Source organism: Acomys minous (genome assembly GCF_964271855.1).
Source record: "Acomys minous genome assembly, chromosome: 14".
Lineage (NCBI taxonomy): Eukaryota > Metazoa > Chordata > Mammalia > Rodentia > Muridae > Acomys > Acomys minous.
Window position 1 is genome coordinate 57825542 of NC_140496.1, and position 20295 is coordinate 57845836.

The window sequence follows — 20295 nt, forward strand, 5'->3', positions numbered from 1 at the left end:
AAAGGATTAGGCACACAAATTACAGAAATATCACGAATATTTTGAAATACTATTCAAAACTAGTGATATACACAACATGGATAAAATTCAATATAATTATAATGATAACCAAAGCCATAGGAAGAACACAGCCTTATGTGTGGCTGCAGGAGACGCAAGCACATGCAAAGAGGAAGGGAGCCCCAGAGAAGATGAGGATGTTTTCTCAGAGGCAATAAGCAGGTTACCTATTTTGACTATTGTGATGGCTTTCCCAAGTGTGATGTTTCAGAACTTGCCATTAACATTTTCTAACAGCTTGTTACTACATATATCTTAATAAAGCAGTTTTTAAGCCAAGAAACAAAGAAACAAAAATAATGTTTAGTTAGTAGAAACCCAACAAACTTGTTTGTTTTGCCTTAGATGTTAAAACAAAGATTTTCATACTGAAAATTTCCAAACTCTACATTCTTTGATGCTAAAGACATATCTAAACTAGACTTGTCAAAAACTTGAAAATAACCAAAAGAAAGGGTTGTGTAGGAGGATCATGCAGAAAATCTAAAGAGAACAGAGAATAGGAAAGTAAACTAAAGAAGAAACAGAACTGCCCGGAACGGTCCAGCAGGAAATGGAAACCACACATTTATGGCAGCTCACCTAACTACTGATGAGCTTCAGCAGCACTTTGCTGACTGTGCCTAATGGAAACAGATGGGCACATAAAAGAGATGGACAAACGTCCACGTATATTCATTCTCTTATTAGCTTAGGTCCTATGCAGTGACAACTGAACAGAAAAGAAGTAGAAGGGAACGCCTGCTGTCCAAGCATTTATAAATCTGCTCCACTGCTCTCCTGTTGTACCCAATCAACTCTGATCAACCCAGCTGTCTTCTCTACTATTTATTAGCCACTCACAACATCCACCATCAAAGAAAACCTCAATATCGCCTCTCATCTTCTTCATGATCACTTGATTTAGTGTTGTTTCCTGTGACTTAAAGCAGATTTCTGAAATGGAAGTCCTCCTCTATTTTACCTTACCTCTCTCAACAGATAGGGAGAAAATACAGAAATCTGGAGGCAAGAGAGGGCTCAGAACATAAGCCCTTCAATTTTCTAGGCTCTCTTTACCCTCTGATTGCCAAAGACCGAGAACCTGTCCTCCCCCGTCCGGCTCTGAGCACGTCACCTGCTCCTTCTTTATTTGTAACTTTTACCTTTCAATTGTATCTGCTTCTTAGCCTCTGATGCTTATTATTAACATTGTAAATTAACTGAATTATCTTTCTTGACTATTACACACTTGTGTATGCTATCTACTGGGTGTGCCTACTGAAAGAAGAAAATCCTGGGTGATGCCAGGTTTCCAACTGCGGCAGAGTGACAAAGGGTGCTCCTCACTGGAGCTGGGAATACTGGAGGAGAATGGCTTAAAGGGAAAGGCAGGAAAACTGGTCTGTCAAACTTTAGGATGCTAGCTGCTTATCTAAATGGATCTAACCCCCGAGCCCCACCCCAAAACCAGGTAACAGGAAATTCAGGGAAAAGCTAAGAAGGACAACACAAGTTATCAATGCATGTACACGTATTAACAGGTAGGCTGCTAGTTTAGAGATAATATGAACATTTAAAGAAAAGCGGTGGGGGGCAGGGGAGAAGGTCACAGCAGACACTGTGGATCAGGAAGCACAAGAAAAAAGGAGAAAAGAAAAAAAGAAAAAAGGAAGTAAAGTGTAAGATCTTGGAATGTGGCAGGTACATGATCTCTGCTGTGCTGACAAGCTTTGCTCTGTGCTCACTATTTGTATTACCTTGTGCAAATGGCTTCTCTGTACTTCATTTTCTCCATCAACAGAAAAAAAGACAGAAAACAAAAGAAAAATAGTTTCTACCTCCTAAGTCTGTATGTAAGCTTGCAGATCAATGAATGAATCAGCATAGCCTGTTCAGAACTATGAGTTTATTAGGCAAACGAGAGGCAAGCTTGAAAAACGAGGAATGATCATGATTTTTAAATTTACAAATTGATCAATTGAGATAACATCTAAAACTTTTCTTTACTCTTTAGCTATACATTTCTTGAAGAGCCTCAATGTGCCAGGCCCTGTTCTAGAGATAAGACACTAGAGATAAGAATAAAACGAACCGAATACTCTGCCTTGTGGATCTTGTATTCTGTTGAGAGATGAAAAATAAGCAAGATAAAGAGCAAACAATAAGGACTACTATGTGTCAGACACTATTTTGAGTACTTTATACATAGTAAGCCAATTCATCCTTACAATAACCTCACAAAGTGTATTAGGCTGCTGTTATGCACATTGTACAGAGGAGGAAACTCAGATGTGGAGTAGTTAAATAATCAGGTCACAGAGCTAGAATGAATCAGATCCAGGTAGTCTGCTCAGATTCTGTGTTCTCAGTAACTATCCAGAGGCAAAGGAGGGCACAACGCATGGTCATCAGAACGGCAGTATAAAGTACACTCCTTTTACAACAGGTAAGCAGGGAAACCTTTTATCTCTAAGGTAACTTTTAAAAACTTTGTAGAGAGTGAGCTACATGAATTCTCTGGTTTCTGAAGTTTACCAAGCACATTTTTATCTTAGAGCCATTGAGCCTACTCCTTTGCTTAGAACAACATTCCCAGAGATACTCATGCAGCTCACCCTCTCAATGGAGATAGAATATAAGAAACTTAATCAGGCTGGAGAGATGGCTCAGAGGTTAAGAGCACTGACTGTGCTTCCAAAGGTCCTGAGTTCAATTCCCAGCAACTACATGGTGGCTCACAACCATCTATAATAAGACCTAGTGCCCTCTTCTGGTGTGTAGGTGTACATGCAGGCAGAACACTGTATACATAATAATTAAATAAATAAATCTTTAAAAAAAAAAAAAAAAAAAAAAAAAAAGAAACTTAATCAGAGGGAAGTCAAAGAAGGCTCATAAGAACTTCAGCTTATCTTCTGACAGGAACGTGTAAAGTCAGTGGAGAGTCACACAATGAAGCACAATTCATAAAGTAAAAAGTAACTGGATCCTCTATTAGAACAGACTGGAGGCAATCCTAGGAAGACCAACTAGGAGCTGCTGTTAATCATCACTATTACAAATACATAAGGAAATAGCTTAAAAGCAAAACAGTGTCAGAGGTTACCGTTAGGGTCACCGGGTCCACTGTTTCCACATTGTCAGGAGAGAATACTAGGGCAGGAAGCCCTCCTACTGCTGACCTCATGGTAGCTAAAAGAAGATGGAGCCAGACAGGGTAGACCTTCCCAGGAATGCTTGCAGTGATCTTCTCCCTCCAATTACATCCTCTGCCTACTTGACTTCCCTCCCCCTCTCAATAAGGCCACTGCACTGTGACTCCACGGAGGCTTTATCAATAGGTTAGGTCAGTCCTCAGGATCCACTTAGGATCCACTCTCTTCACATAAGCTGCCAACCAAGACTTAACATAGGAGCCTTTTTCAAGGACATTTTGTAGCTAAGCCATTAAAAAGTGTTGTCCCCAAAATATAAACAGGAGAGAGTAACTCAGCTCAGGGTAAGCAATACCTAAATTCCAAGTATATTTCAAGGGTAAATGGAAAAGAATTTACTGAGAAGCTGGAGGCTGTGTGTGAAATAAAGACATAAAAATAACCCTAAGATTTATGGCATAAGCAAGAACTGAAAAAAATTAACAAAAACAAAGAACTAGAGAAACATGGAGCTTTATGACATCAAGAACTATTTAAAAACTGGGTTACTGATACTGACATACTCTTGAGGTGTCTATTGAATATTTCAATAAATAAATCCAACAGACAACTAGAGACCAAGGATAAGAGAAAATCTGAGATTTGTCAGTGTTATGTGGCTATTTCCTCACAGATGAAACTATCTTATTTTGGAGGAAGCTAGTTAAGATAAAGGATATTCTAAAAGGAGGTGAAACATTCCATCCTCTAGAGAAGATCCTTAATAAGCTCAGTAAGTAAACAACTCAAAGGCTTCAGGAAGTCCCTGAAACTAACCACATTCATTAGCACCACCCTTTTCCCCCATTCTCCAAGCATATATAAGCAGTAAGGCCTGCTGAAAGACACTCTCAGACAAGCTGAGCTTAGAAAAGGTTTAGCCTGAGCCACCTAGAAGAGACAGAGACCAGACAAGCTGCCTGGAGGAAGCAGAGACCAACTGAGTTGCCTAAAAGAGGCTCAGATCACCTGCCGCAAAGAAAAAGTCACCAAGCTGTTGAGTTGCCTGCAAATTGTGAAATGAACTTGAGGTGTCCAGCTTTCATGAGTTGTTACCCATGCTGGAGTGAGCTTTGGTGACACAGCTGTCCTTTCCTGGAGTCACTTCTGCTCCCTTACCCATATTTCTCCAAGTGAGGTTCATTGAGTCACCAAATTGGACTTTGGGGGTTTTTTATTTTAGTCTGTCCTTGGTTCTCTATCTAGGGTGAGTAGATGTTTATTTTTATCTCTTCAAAAATAGTGTCACACAACAGTTAGTATGTAGCTAGAATTTCACACTATAGCACTGGGAAGAAGGCAGAGAAGAGCAGGTATGATAAAGAGCAATTTCGTAAAGACTCAGTACAGCTAAGTGAGACTAAAACAAAAGCAAAAGACTGCCCTGGAGATAAAGTGCTTCAAGCAAAGAAGCGTGCCAACAGACTGGCAGCTGAGGTCAACAAAGTGGCTGCCACATTTAAAGAACATAAATTCCCAGTAACTATGGCCACTGTGATGAAATGCTAATTTTTTTCTATGGCAATCTGTATCTGTAGACTGTATTCAACAGTTCAAAACAGGAAGTACAGAGTACAGTCCTTCCAGTTTGTGACTGTGATTGTGACGGTCAGGACTGTGCGCGTGTGAGTGTAGTAAGCACAACGGATAGAGGGCAAGCTTCAGGAGCTCTCCCGTCACCTTGGACTCTGGGGACTGAACTCAGGTTGTCACAGACATGTGCTTTGGACGAAATGCAGGAGAAGACTAACACTGTAGAATGGTAACGTATAGCAGTGCAAAGGTACAAAAGACTGACCTTAAGAGCTACTGTTTGTCCTTAGGAGAGATTTATTATTAACAGTGAAGAAGCAGGAAAGGGGCAGGCGAATGAGCTTATATCAGCAAGGGTATTGTTGGCATCAACCAGTTTATCTTCCCATTTTATTTTATGTGTGTGGGTGTTGTACCTGCATATATGTGTGTGCGGAGCCTGCCGGGGTCAGAAGGTATTAGATCTCCTGGGACTCGAGTTACAAATGGATGTGAGTTTCCATGTAGGTGCTGGGAACTGAACCCAGCCCTCTGGAATGGCAGCCAGGGCTCTTACCTACTAAGCCATCACTCCAGCACCAGGGAGTGTATTTTAAAGAAATACATTTTTTTAAAGGCTTTTGTACTTTGGTGCCACTTGCCGATTTCTGGGTTTGTTATAGATATATGAAAGAATTACCAAGTGCTTAGGTTAAAACAACAACTCACAAATAGAATTAAAGGAAATGAAACAGAGAAGATGGAAGTCTTTGGCTTTATGTGTGGGTCAGGAAGGCTGTTTTTCTATCTGAGCTACTACTGTTAGGGTTTACTTAACAAACAACTTAATTTGTGGGAATCTGTGGCAGTCTTCTTCCAGATCCATTCAAGTGGATGGTCCAGGAAGCAATATTGATATTGAACCAAGGTATCAATATCAAATCACTATGTGTGTCCTGTAGCCATTTGGCCCCTTGTAGGGTCCAGCTTGACTCAAGGCCAGCCAGCCTGTGCTGAGGGTCCAGCTGTATATAAAAATATTCCACTACCCTTACCCCTGGAATGTACTTACCCCTCCCAGCTAGCCTGCTAAATTCTGCTTTTGCAAAAGGTATAAAAAGCACTTGCGCCTGCTTTTCCAGGTCTGCAGCTTGAAAGAGCTTGTCAGACCTTGAAGCGCATCGACTCAATAAAATTCCTGTGTGTATTGCATCGACATCAGACGCCGTTTCTCTCTGGGGACTCCGGGTATAGACTAGAGATCTCTCTGGAGGTCTCAGTCTTACACAAGCTCCCAGGCAGCTGGCCTGAGAGAGAATGGTGCTAGAAACCTAAGGTCTACCTAAGACCTAAAACCATAAAGCACCGCTTAAAGTCTGGCTTCTCTACCTGAGCCACTGCCTTGGGACTGCCTGTAATCCAATGAGCCATATGTTAGAAGACGTTTTCGATATTCAGAAACTGAGGGTGTATTTTAAAGCACACCTAACTGCCAGCCACGCTCATCCACCTCAGGAGTCAGGCAGTCTGCTGAGGTGTTTCTAACAGAAGCTCTTTCTAGAAGCAGCTCCAAGCGGAATTCTAGACTACAAGCAGGTGTGAGGCACTTTCAAATACAGTGTCTCACAAACATGAGCCACATGAGTTTCATACGAAAGAGCTCACTAGAGAAATAACAAGAGGCACACAGTTCAGCTCTTTATTTAAACCGTTAAGCGGGAAGCCCAAGGTCTGTCCTATACTCCCAACATTATACCCATTCTCATCTTCCCACAATTTTAAATTAATTGTATAAAACTTAATGGACTGGTAGTGACTGGTTTCCTATTATTGGCTTAATTTTAAATCATTAAATGGCATAGGCTAATCAGTGTACTTAAAACTGCGAGAACTAAAGTAAAAAAGAAATAGAACCAATGGTTTGCCTTTAAATTTAGGTTCCTTGTGAATTCTTTTATATCTGTTGCCAAGTCCTTATCCTAAGAGTAATTACTAGCAATTACTCTGATTGCTATGTACAAGTCAGACATTATCATCACTCTAATTATAATACAGTTAGCCAAAGCTGAATGGTTAACTTTCAGTACAATTAAATGTTTGTTTTGCAGCCTATTTATAGATATGACAGATGTATACTGCTCCAAGATAAGGATGGAATTTGATACACTTTCCAGAGCTGATATAAAACATACAAAAACACAAGAGAGAACAAGTCGGACAATTTAGTAGGACTGCAGCTGCTAACAGGATATGAGGCAACTTGCTTAGGTTTTAAAATCTGTCTGCCAAAACACCCAGTGAATAGCGCTTTCTCCAGCACTCTCAAAATTAATAACTGCTGATGATGAATATATTACAAAGCAATTTAAATTTATTTTATAAAGAAAAAGAGTGAAAAAGTTCTCCTTTTTGGTTGGACCTCTTATGGTGGTGATCTATGCACAGCACATATGAAGTGGTCTGGTCACTGAAACTCGTTGTGTTCAACAGGTGACCACAATCACTACTCATTCCGGAAACTTCTTCATCACCACAAACTGAAACCTTGTGCAAACAACTCTTCATGCTCTGGTTTTGTCATTTGCACTGGTTTGTCATTTGTGTTGGCCAGGGCTGAGCCATTATGTAAAATTCCTCTATTTTGGCTGAACTGTGACAATTCCAGTAACCACAGTAATTGAGTTCTTAGAAGTAAAGGAACTTGTCTCTCTCTTGACCGCTCTCACTATGGACCTTGTAATGACCAGTCAGGAAAGATGCTTATTGGTCACCTAACCTTCTTTAGCTGATCACGCACTGGTTACTACCAGCAACAGCCAATTGAACACCGAAAGAGAAACCTTTCAGATCTTGCCTCTGCACTGTAACTACCCAGCTTGCAAGCAGAGAGAAGACAGATTCTCAGAGACCCCTCGGCCACTCCCCCAGTCCCTGCAAAACACAAAATAAGGGCCTGGCCTGCCAGCAAGTTATTCTTTCTCTTGCCGTTCTTTCTCTTTGATCCTTCAGCCTGGTTTTGTTTTGAGACAGTTTCATATAAAGCCACGCTGTACTAAATCTCACTCTGTAGCTCAGGCTAGCTTCAAAACCACAACCTTCTTGTCTCCCTCAGTCCCTGGACTGCTGGAGTTAGATATAATATAGTTCCTTTTCTTTTCCACTGAAGCCACTGCTAACCTCTATCCTACTTCCTATCTCTATGAATTTGAGTGTTGAATTAAGTGCAATCACATATGTATGTGTGTGTATGTGTGTGTGTTGATGTGATATATAACGTGTGTTGGTGTGTATTATGTGGTTGTCTCTGTTCATTTAGCATATTGTTTTTAAAGGACTCACTTATATTGTAGCATGTATCACTCCTTTTTTAAAAAAAAGTCACTGAGTAATATCACATTGTAATACTTATACCATATTTTGCTTATTCATACACTGTTAAGACACTTGGATAATGTCCATTTTCTGCTGCTGAAACAAAACATCTAAAGCTAGGATTAATAAAGAAAAGAGGTTTATTTAGTTCACAATTTTCATGGTTCAAGATCATGGCGTCAGCATCTATTCAACTTTGGTGAAGGTAATCTGGCTACACCACAACACAGCAAGGAGTCAGAACGTCAGAAAGGGAACTGGTAGGAAGAGGCAGCCATAAGGGGTGGATTTATTCTGAAACAACCCATCCTCATAAAAGCTGCCTCCCTCCATGAGACCAGTGCTGAACTCACTAAGGGCAGGGCAGGCTCCAATGGCCTAGTTACCTTTTGTCTGTATACCACTGCGTAGTGTCCCAGTCAGTGATAATACTTATGCTCACAGAGCCGGGTGATCCTGACCACTACCCATCCTGGAACCCTGACATCGTAAATGTTCCACTACCTCACTACTGTCACCCTGTGCTGTCTTCGGCAACTGCACCTCTAGAAGACAGACCAATCCAGAGCAGCCCACATCTGAGTCTGCTTTCCATGCATTTGGTAATTCTGTTTTGTTTTTGTTTTTTAAGTGCCAGTGTTTTACCCTGGCTGCAAGGTTTCCAGTTCCCACCAGAAATGGCAAGCACTCTACTTTCCCTGCCTTTGCCAAGGCTGGCTTGTGTTGTTCTGATGACAGCCACCATGGGAGCTGACAGGTGCTAGGTATCTACCTCCCAAGGGTTTTCATGTGCATTCCATGAGGACACTGAACTCTTTCCATTGACTTATTTTCATTTGCTTATCTTCTTGGAAATATAACTATTCGGATCATTTGGTCTGTTTTTAATTTATGTTACCTTCTTGTTTAGTTATAAGATTTTATATATTATGGAAATATACCCTCATCATATATGTAACTCTTATTGGCTGTGTTATCTTTAACTCATGATACTGCCTTCTGATGCACATAGTTTTAAATTCTATTTAAATGCAACTTATTTTAATATGGCTATCTAGTTTTGACAAAGAAAGTGTGCCCATGAACTTTCAAGACCAGCAGAATGACCGCACCAGTTGACATGCCAATACAGACAGAGACCATTACAAAGGGCCCTGCCCCTAGATGAGGGAGGAAAAATCAGTCTCCTCCAGAGATGAGCGGCTGTATGGGTTACACAATCTCAAGTGGTCAACGCTAGGCACATGTACATATAAGAAGCTAAGTGGGCACACACATACAAAATATATACACATATGTGAATATACATATATATATATGTGTGTACATCATGTATCAATAATTATTAATCAAAGACTATAAATGTGGAAGAGGTGGACTGCGGGGAGATGGAGGGAGGAAGGGGGTAGGCGCAATACAGATGCAGTGCTCACGTATAAAGTTCTAAAAGCAGACCTATTAAAATAATATATAAAGTTTAAAGCATAGTTCCATAAGAATAACAGTAATGTTTCAAGTGCTTACCAACTGCCTATCATTTGTCTAGTGATTATACTCATGTTATATAATTATAGAAAGTTGTGTTGAATAAAAACCGCTTAGAATGTTTCAAAATTATTACAATGTAAGTGATTCCTAGATTCAGTAAATAAACTTTATAGCTCTTAAAATTTTCGCAAGAGTAAAACAGGAAATTGCTAGATTCAAAAGGCATAAAAATATTAACACTCTTTGAAACACTAGGTGTACTGGGGTTTTAGTGTGCTTTCAGTCTTAGAGTAATGAACGGTGCCTCTGTTTGGATGCACACTGGTCTGACCATGAGCACAGCAGCGTGGGAAAGGCAGACAGAGGTCTCTAGGTAGAGCTCTACACAGACAGTCTTTGCCAGCGCTACAACACCAGCAAGAGTATCTACTAAAGAAGCAGCCCGCAGGTGGTCGGCACGCACCCCTGATTTCACAGCACCTTTAGACCTAACAGTACTGGCTCACTGGTCATCTGCGTTTTGCTAGTTTCCTTTTCTTACCTCAGCGTTCTTTACGTTAGCATGTATTTCCTATGATCTTTTAAGAGGTCATAATATAGAATGAATATGAAAATCATTTTCCAAATAAATCTTCTTATTGTAAAAGTTGCCTTTTAATTTGTAGGAAATGTAAGTTAAGCTTTATATATGGTTAGACTGACACCGAATGCTTCTGGCTTAATACTGTACAGTGTTAGAAAAGCTGCTCTGACTACACATGACAGCACTATTTAGCTCTTCATGTTTTTCATCTTAGACACTTAAATAGTTATAACATATAAAATATATACTTCCATGAGATACTGTAGAAACTAAGACAATTTTCCCACATTAGAAATTCCAAATCTTAATTAATACTTTAAAGAGGTAAATTTTATAATCTAATTCATCAAAATTACTAAGTAGACATCCACTCTAGTCACTCACCTATAGCATAAGAAAATTAATTTTGTTTTACAAATGCAGCTCTCAACATTTGCTTTTTCAAAACAGTATTTCCATTCAGTATGAGCATTAGCTCTTATATGAGGAGAAAGGTCATGAGAAAAATCAAGACTGGGATCAATGAACAACTTCCTGAAGAGAGGCCTGCAAGGCAACCCATGGCAAACACCTTCCAGCTCCCAGTACTCAGACCGGCATGGTTTTCCCTTGGTGGAGCTAACTGTGCCTTCATTTCAATACTTAAAATTAAATGACTTTTACCTTTGTCTCTCACTTACTATTTCATTATACTACTGTTAATTTAAAATATAATACAAACATGTCTTATTAGAGACAAAGTTGTTACTTGTATTTATTTTAGTGTCTTTACTTTTTGAAAGAGAATAGCATTTATAAAAACCCTAATGACTAAAATTGTAAGTTCAACATTTCCACACAAAAATTTACTGTTTGTACCTTCACAGGAGAATCCTAAAGCCCTGATACTATTAACTTCTGCAAACAAAACATTTTTCCAACAGGCAGAACAAACATGCCTGCCAGTTTCACATAGACTAGTACACCTCTCTGTTACCTTTATTATATCACGTATATCTATTTTACATTCCAACAACTTCTAAGGATTTCTACCACCCCTGCTAGCCTGGGAACTCTAGAAAATCAGCTGGAATCCTAATAAAGAAACTATTTTTAGTCTCATACAAAAGCCTAGTAAATAACAGATAAAAAGATACCCTTTTCTTAAGTGAATGGCTAGACATAGTCCGTCCAATGGCAACTGTCCCCCTTTCCAATCATTTATATAGTTACATCTATTCTGAACTCATTATAAAATGCTTATATGACACAGTGCTCGTACTTACAAGATGATTAACTATTATGCATTATCCTTCAAACTGTCACACCGTGCTTCAGCGAAGTCCTATTCCTATGGCACTTCTGCCAGGCATACCCCACCCACACCCCAGTTTTAATTCCACACATTGTACCTTTCACCACATCAAGCAAATACTTTTTAAACAGCCTTTTTAACAAGTTGGCACTTGTACTCGAAATACTTACACTGACCCCAGCGCCCTGTTCTTGGGTTTAAATAATTAGGATAAAGACCATTTGGGCGTTCCATTTTCTGGAGTAGTTTCCGAATGTGCATGACCTAATCAAAATGAAATTAAGAATGTAATTAATAAAAACAGGTCTCTTCAGGCTTTCTATTAGCCTACACTCTGTAGGGTTTTTTCCTCATTTGGAACCTACACCCACCTTGTACCTTGTATGTGTGGTGGTCAGGAAGGGCTTCTGTTTTTTAAATGATTCATTAGTTTTATTAGAGGATATATTATTATTTTTTTTTAAAAAACTCAAACAATAATAGAAGTAGCAAAATAAAAAGGCTCATAAAATATTTTAAATTCTCAGTTTATTATATAGACTTGACCATCAGAAACATCAGCCAGACATTCCAAATATATCCTTGTATATATTCAAATTAAGAATAAAAATAACTTCATAGAAATAGAATCAAAACTTTCTATGAAAAGTATTATTTTGAATTTAATAAGTGATGAAGTAAGTGAAGTAAATACCAAACTGCTTGGCTCTAAATACTCTCCAAATAAAAAATTTCCCTAAATTCCTAAAGGTCTCCCCTGGGGCTAAAGGAAAAAAACACATCATAACATACATTAGGAGGCTGATGAGTTCCCCAGTGCCTGGCTCAGCTATGTGCAGACTGCTCAGACCGCACCAGTGCTTTCAGATGCAGGAGCAGGTAGTGCAGCGGGAAAGGTGTTCTGTCCCTTGTATTCTTAGTTTTTTAAAAATTATCTCTACCTAAAATTTTGATCCCTCAAATTCTGAATGGGTGACGTGTCCGTGCTATCCTTACATGTGACTGATGGCCTGACTTTATGCAGTCTCTCTCTCACAGCATGCATATGCAGTCCAGCTCTCTGGACGTAAGCACACATAGTTTTAGGCACAAGGACTTTCAACATCCTTTCTTTGGCTGTGTTTGGCATGGCACTTAGGAAGAAGCTCAAGAATGCTACCTACATCACCAGATTCCTTCATATGTAAGGCACACACACAGCCGCAATGTGAATGACTGCACACAATGTTTTAGATACTTTTAAGTGACACTGACAAAGCTGAGGAACTTGGCTTTCTGACGTCTGGAATCATGTGTCTCGGCACACTATTTCCCTTCTCTCTGGGTTCTTGGTGCCTCTAGCAGCACTTCTCAGTTGTGTCTTCTAAGTCCTTCCTTCACAATTCAAGCCCCGTCACCTCCCATGTTGCCTCTACTTTGGCCTTCTTCCTGGTGGTAATGTTCTCTTTCGCTCTGGAACTAGCCACATCTTACTCTATGAGCACTGTATCTCAATTTATATTCTGATTCTCCACAAAAATTGGCGTGTGGGGAGCCACGCTTTTCTTATGGTGATATTTGGGACAGGATTTTGATTTTTTTTTTTCCTGGTATTTGTCACATTGCATGGCCCTTCTCTGCCTTTGTTTTGATAAATCTCTATAAATTTGTGCTTACTCTTTTGGGATGGATTCATCATCATCATTCCTTCTTTCTCCCCTTTTATTTTGGGGAGGGCATGTCCACACTGGCATTAACGATTCATTTGCCTCAGGCTTAGGAACACTGGTATTACAGGTCTACACCACCACACTGACTCTCATCTGCTTTCCTGACTCAGCTGTTCACAAGGTTTCAATATAAAAGACTGAGTTTGCACACAAATATGAATGTAGTTTCCAACCTTTGCTTCTACATTGCAAGCCTAGACCTGCCTGCAACAGAGACATCTGTCCCTCCTTCCCTGGCTGAAGTTGACAGACAAGCAAAGCTTGCCTGTGGGGTCCCACACAACACTTTCCTACCTTCTTAGCTCTCTACCTCTTTCTAGTCCAAAAAGCACTCATCCTCAGCTGCCACGCTATCCTCACTATGAACTTCATTTCACAGATTTTAAATTGGTGGTAAACACAGTTTTGTTCCTATCACATAAAGTATCTTCTTATAAACAATACTTTCTTACCTTTTGCAGCTGATAGAGACAAACACTAAGGACTTGACATTTTACAGCCCTGCAAATAAACCTTTGTTTCTAATGTAAACTTAAGAAAAAGATAGTCATGTCCATGTTAAAAATTCTACAAGGATCATCACCTAGTTAAACTATCATAATTATACTGTTGGAATAGTTTGGGGTCAGAACTCAACTATTTTAGAGTGTACTACCCTTCTTAATAGCCATTCCTTGCCTACCTCTGTATGTAACCTAATTCCCTGTGGCCGTTAGGCCCTCTTGAAATGTCCTAACAGACCCCTGGCTTCTACCCACCCAAAGGCTAAGAATGTTATCAATTAGCATCTGAGACCCAGAAAGAGATATACTTTGCTGTAACGCATATCCCTGATGTTTCTACCCTGAGTCTTCACTTAACATTTTATTTTCTTCTGTGACTATAAAATTTCCTTGAAACTATTACTATGCTAAACCAACAATAACCTGAATCTGTGTCCTGCAGGTGGGGGTAGGGCCAACAGGCTGCTCATATTTAGCTTTAAAATTTCTAACTGCTTTTGGGGTGAGAGCAGAATTTTGTATTCGCAGTAGTCATCTGCACTTAAACAGTCGAGTTCTCACACTGTGGTATAGGCCAGTAGTAGAGCCAGCAGCTGACATGCACAAGATCCTGGGCTGAGATCCACTTCACTAAAAAGCAAATGAAAAGGAGAGCCCTCCTTTCAAAAGCAAAACTAGAAATCCAGAAACCTGTAAGCCTGTCTTAGAATATCCAGTAAATAACAGCATACTCTGTGAATAAACAGTGTTTTCTCTCTTCCTTTGCAAGTATTAGACTTTTTAAATTTTGTTTTCTCATCTTAGCATGCTGGACCATGATTCAGACCACACATTTTGTTTTCTTGTCTTAGCATGATTAGACATGAGAGTAGAATTTAAAAAAAAAAAAGTTGGTACAGCTTCTCAATAAATACTTTAAATATGTTCTAAGTAGAAAGGAATTAAAAAATAAAATAACTGAAAGAGAAAAAAAGCAATAAAAACCAAAGCCCTGAAAACTATGTTACGTCTTTTGGCAAACTTGTAAGTCTTATATAACAACAGAAAAAAGTACAGACAACGCACCTTTTTGTAGTAAGTCAGGTCACCTGTCAAGTAGCTGAGGTGGACAAACTCCATGTGCAGTGTGCCAAATTCAGCCAGAATGCTGCTGCCTGCAGACGCCCAGCCCCAGTTCCGACCTACTCCACTGAGTGAAAAGGGGATAAAAAGACAGGATAAGTAAAAAACCAAACCCTCTTTTAATGAACACATGCATCTTACTAGATCTTAGAAATTATTACAGCTAACATAATAGTTTCTATCTTATTTTTTATTAAAATTTTTAGATCAATAACATAGCCAGGTTTTAAAAATCAAGTAACATAAAAAGTATGCATCAAATATATCTTATCTTTTCTCATTTCTTTACATCACCTAACTCTATAATCACTTTTTACTAGCTTCTTACACATGCAAAATTTTTATAAATATACAAACAGTCCATACATATTTTTATTTTCTAACTCTTATAAGCAAAGCATAACTGAAATGTAGTAACTGGTCAGGCACTGTATTCTTATAATGCACCTTACTAGTCTTCATGTCAGTTTACAAAACCAGCTTTCTCATATGGTTTTAATAGCTGTAGAGAATTCTGTATAATTAATGATTCTCTTATAAACTTGCATATTACTCTGATCTTTATGCTATCAATTTAATATGTTTTAACAATCTGGGTGGGTTCAGAACACACTAAAATCTACATCTGGAAATATATAACACTACCTTTTACAGTTCCTTCACTATACGATAAATACTATTTTCTCACTGAAATTATCAGAGGTAAATACTACTATCAGATTTTCCTTTTATAGCTTAAAGTGAGAATCAAAAAATGAATATGGACACAGTAACTATGTAAGACAGATATTCATTTTCACAAATAGTAAGAACTTGCTATGCTGTAGGGCATCAATAAACATGGCATATAATATACATGCTCTTATAATAAAGCCATTGAAATAGTGAAAACTACTATAAAGAAAATCAAATTGAGAAATAGAATACTGAATATTAAGGATAGGAAATACATCAGAAGAAAGACTCTTTCTATGTTATGATCAAAGTTTCTGAAGTGATGAATTTCAGCTGAGTCCTAGTCACAGAGGAGTCTCTGAATAATAGACCTCAAAAAGAAAATCCCCAGGAAGGGAAACAGCAAATGCAATGGCAAGTCACTGCTGCCGGATGCAATTAGAGAGCCATCTATCACTCAAGCCACGTAAGGATGCTGTAAGACCATGGTAAATTTTCAGAATGTTTATTTTAGTGTGATAGAACAACACAAAAAATTTTAAGGAACACAGCATACATTTTAGGAGTAAAGCATCACATTTAGAGAGCAGGTACATTTCAGCTAACTAATGAATTATTTTGTTATTGGCTATAAACAAAACCTAGGTAAGGCTAACAGTCAACAGTTTGTCATGTAAAAACTTAACCGCTAAAAGCAACAAAGGAAAACATCATAAGTATATGCAAATATTTTTCAAATTGCCAAATTCTAAACAAGGTTTTTTAATCTTTTATTTCACTGACAGCATTCTAAAATATATTTGACTCATATATATTCTAACTCAAATGACAAAGAATAAAATTACAAAACCAAACCCAACTTAAAAAAGTGAGCTGCCCCAAACGAACATCATCATAATTTTTCCAACAAATGTTGTACTTTTTCAACTGATCAAAGGGAGACAAGCTTTCACATGTACATGAATGACAAAAATGTGCAGTGAACACTAATAAACAATTAAAAACAACATGACTTCCCTCTCGCTAAGCTCCAGCAACAAAACATTAGAAATGTTTGGCAAACTTTTGATGTTAAATAGTGATCAATTTGAGGGTCCTATAATTATTTTGAATTGTTTTGATAATGGATCATGTACAATTTGTATTTTGCTCAGTCTAAACATAATCTTTAATCTATGTATTTAAAGAACAAAGCATCTAGTGAATTGCAATTTTTAAGAACAAAGCCTGCCAATAACTGATGTGCATATGTATCCCATCAAAACCCAAGAAATTAAATAAATGAAAGCACTCACACAATGCACAAGTTTAAACTCAGGATCCTGGCCTGTAGAAATAAGCATTTAATGGAGCTCTACCTTTCATTCAGATGTATTTACATATGATTATGAAATACAAGGTCTGAAATAGTTAAATATTATAATATGCAAAAAGTTTAAAGTAGGAATATACTTCATTTAAGCAGAATTTTTTCTAAAACTATACATATAATATTATTCAAACTCAGAGAAGAATGAGATGAGGATATTAATGACTTCAAATATCGATTAAACATGTTTCCCTATCTTTCTTAGAAATAATTTTATTTTGAAAATAGTTTTAAGCAGAATTATTTCAAAACCCATTATTTAAACATTTTAAACTGGGAATGGAGAAATGGCTCAGCAGGACCTAAGTTTTGATTGTCAGCACCTACATGGCAGCTCACAACCATCTGAAATTTCATTTCCAGGTGATTCAATGCTTTCTTCTGGCCTTGTGGACACCAGTTACATAGACAAAACATAGACAAAACACTTCTACACATAAAATAAAAATAGTTTTAAATTATTTTTAAAGGAAACAAACTGTTTTTAATTAAAAAGAAGATAAATGCATCAATGAGGCCACTGAAAGGAAAAATAAACTACACTAGAACAGAGGACCCAGCACCCACATGGCAGCTCACAACTGTTTGTAACTCCAGTTCCAGAGGACCTGGCACCCTCACACAGACAAACATGCAGGCAAAACATCAATGCACATAGACTAAATGAACAGAAACACTGTCTCAAACAAAAACAAAAGCAAAAACCAATGAAAATGACAGGAACAACACATACCTTTCAACAACACCTCTGAATGCTACTGTTAGCATTCAACTCCCCAATAACATGCTAGCAGACTGTACTTAATAATAGGACTCATCTCCCTGCTGCCTGCAAAAAGCACTCCTTACTGGCAAAGACAAAAACAGCCTTAAGGTGAAAGAATAAAAAAGGACAGTCTGTGGAAAGGGAACTAGAAAGTAAGCAGATAAGAGTTTTACTAAAATCTGACAAAACAGATACACTAGTTGGTTTTTGTCAAATTGATACAAACCTAGACATGTGAGAAAAGGGAATAAAGCAGAGAAAATGGCTCTATAAGATTGGCCTGCAGGCAAGTCTGGAGGACTCAGCTCACTGTTGGCGGTTACACCCTGGGCAGGTGGTCCTGAGTTGTAAAAGAAAAATAGGCTGAGAAGGCCATGAGGAGTAAGCCAATGGGCAGCACTCCCCGACGGCCTCTTCATCAGCTCCTGCCCTCATTTCCCATAGTGGTGGATCACACTATAAACCAAAGTAAACTCTTTCTTCTCCAAGTTGCTTGATCCTGATATTTTATCACAGCAATTGACACCCTGAGACAGAAACTGGTACTGGGTTTGTGAGGTACTGCTGACAGACCTGACCACACTTTTTTTTTTTTTTAGGATGTTTAATTTTTTTAAATTTTACTCTATGGATTTATTCATATTACATCTCAATGGTTATCCCCTCCCTTGTATCCTTCCATTCTTCCCTCTCTCCCATTTTCCCCTTACTCCCCTCCCCTATGACTGTGCCTGAGGGGGGCCTCCTCCCCCTGTGTATGCTCATAGGGTATCAAGTCTCTTCTTGGTAGCCTGCTATCCTTCCTCTGAGTGCCACCAGGCCTCCCCATCCAGGGCACGTGGTCAAATATGAGGCACCAGAGTTCGTGTGAAAGTCAGACCCCACTCTATACTCAACTGTGGAGAATGTCCTGTCCATTCGCTAGATCTGTGTAGGGGTTCGAAGTTTACTGCACGTATTGTTCTTGGCTGGTGCCATAGCTTGAGCAAGACCCCTGGGCCCAGACCAGCCCATCAGAATGTTCTTCTTGTAGGTTTCTAGGACCCTGACCACACGTTGATGAGACTGTTTGTGGAAAGACTTTGGATTTGGGGCTAGAGTGTTCAAAGCTTAATGAGCCACCATGGGAACTTAAGATGATAACACTAAAAGCAGTGCCTATGATGGAGGCCTGACTTGTGAAGTTTTTGAGAGAAGAGTCTCTCAGTGGTTGTTTATGTACTGTTTTGTATTAATAATTAGTGGTTCTAGTCAGCTGTAGCCGACTAAGAAGAGAACAGCCAGGGGGTAGGGGTGGGGGCCCTGCTGGAGCAATGGCTCAGCAGTTAAGAGCACTGACGGCTCAATCCCCAGCACCCATATGGCAGCTCACAACTGTCTGTAACTCCAACTGACACCCTCACACAGACATACATGCAGGCAAAACACCAATGCACATAAAATAAAAATTATAAGAAGGAGGAGAAAGAGGAGGAAGAGGAGGAGGAGGTAGAGGAAGAGAATAGCATAATTGAGGCAAAATCTGGGAAGTTTCCTCAGGGTCAATACAGAGTCTGTGGTCAAGAGATGGCTAAGGTTGTACCTAATGCCAGCCCAAATGGGTTTTATTCCAAAGATAAAAGGATATTTGAGCATATACAAATCAATAAAAAAGATAACCTACTAATAGTCTTAAGGACATGAGCAACATGATTTCTCAATGCAGAAAAGGCATTTAACAGAATTCAATAATAAAGGCTATATACAACAAATCAAGAGTTATTGTATATAAAGTTAAACAAAGAAAGCATTTCTTTGAAACAAGGGTACCTATGGTCTCCCCTCCTATTTAACATATCCTTGACATCTTAGTTAGAGAAATACAATGAGAGAAATAAGAGATACAAATAGAAACAAAAGAAGTCAAGTTATTCTGTTTGCAGACAAAATGATCCTATACATAAGAGATCTAATGACTCCACTACACAACTCTTAGAAATGACACTTTCAGGAAAGTAGCAGGACACAAAATTAACATGCAAAAGTCAGTAGCTTTCTAATATATATATATATATATACACACACACATATATATCATGAAGAGAAAATCAGGAGAGCACCCCAAGTCACAATCATTAAAAAAAAAAACTAGAATAAACCTAACAAAGTAAATAAATGTTCCAACAATAATTTTACAACACTTGATGAAACTAAAAATGCTACAAGATGGAAAAAATCTTCCATGCTCATGAGATGGAAAGATGAACATTGCAAAAATGTCTATATTACCAAAAATGACCTTATTTATTAACACAATCATCATCACGATTCCAGTAACGTTTTTCACAGAACTAGAAAAACAATCCTAAAATTCATATGAAGGCACAAAAGATTACATACAGCCAAACCAATCCTGAATAAAAAGAACAATACTGAGGAGAGTTTGAATTTTGCATTACTCTACAAGACAGCAGTAACAAAAACAGTATCCTACTGGCACAAAGCAGACTTAGGTCAATGGACTAGACTGGAAGCTTTAGTACTAAACACAGTTAATGCCACATTTTTTTAAACAAAGATGCCAAAACATACACTGGAGGAAAAACAGTGTCTTCAGCATACAGTGCTGGGAACCTGGACACACACACGCAGAAGAATGGGAGTAGGTGTCTACTTCTCATCCTGAG

General features: G+C 38.5%; 1 protein-coding gene across 1 annotated transcript in view; it reads right to left on the reverse strand.

The window, feature by feature from the left end:
- Positions 1-20295, reverse strand: part of MAN1A2 (mannosidase alpha class 1A member 2) — a 139461-nt gene that overhangs the window by 44411 nt on the left and 74755 nt on the right. The window contains exons 7-8 of the mRNA XM_084757200.1: positions 14763-14886; positions 11656-11749 (exon numbers count right to left, since the gene is read on the reverse strand). Of these exons, the coding sequence (XP_084613326.1) occupies positions 11656-11749; positions 14763-14886 (218 nt within the window). The remainder of the gene's footprint in view (positions 1-11655; positions 11750-14762; positions 14887-20295) is intronic.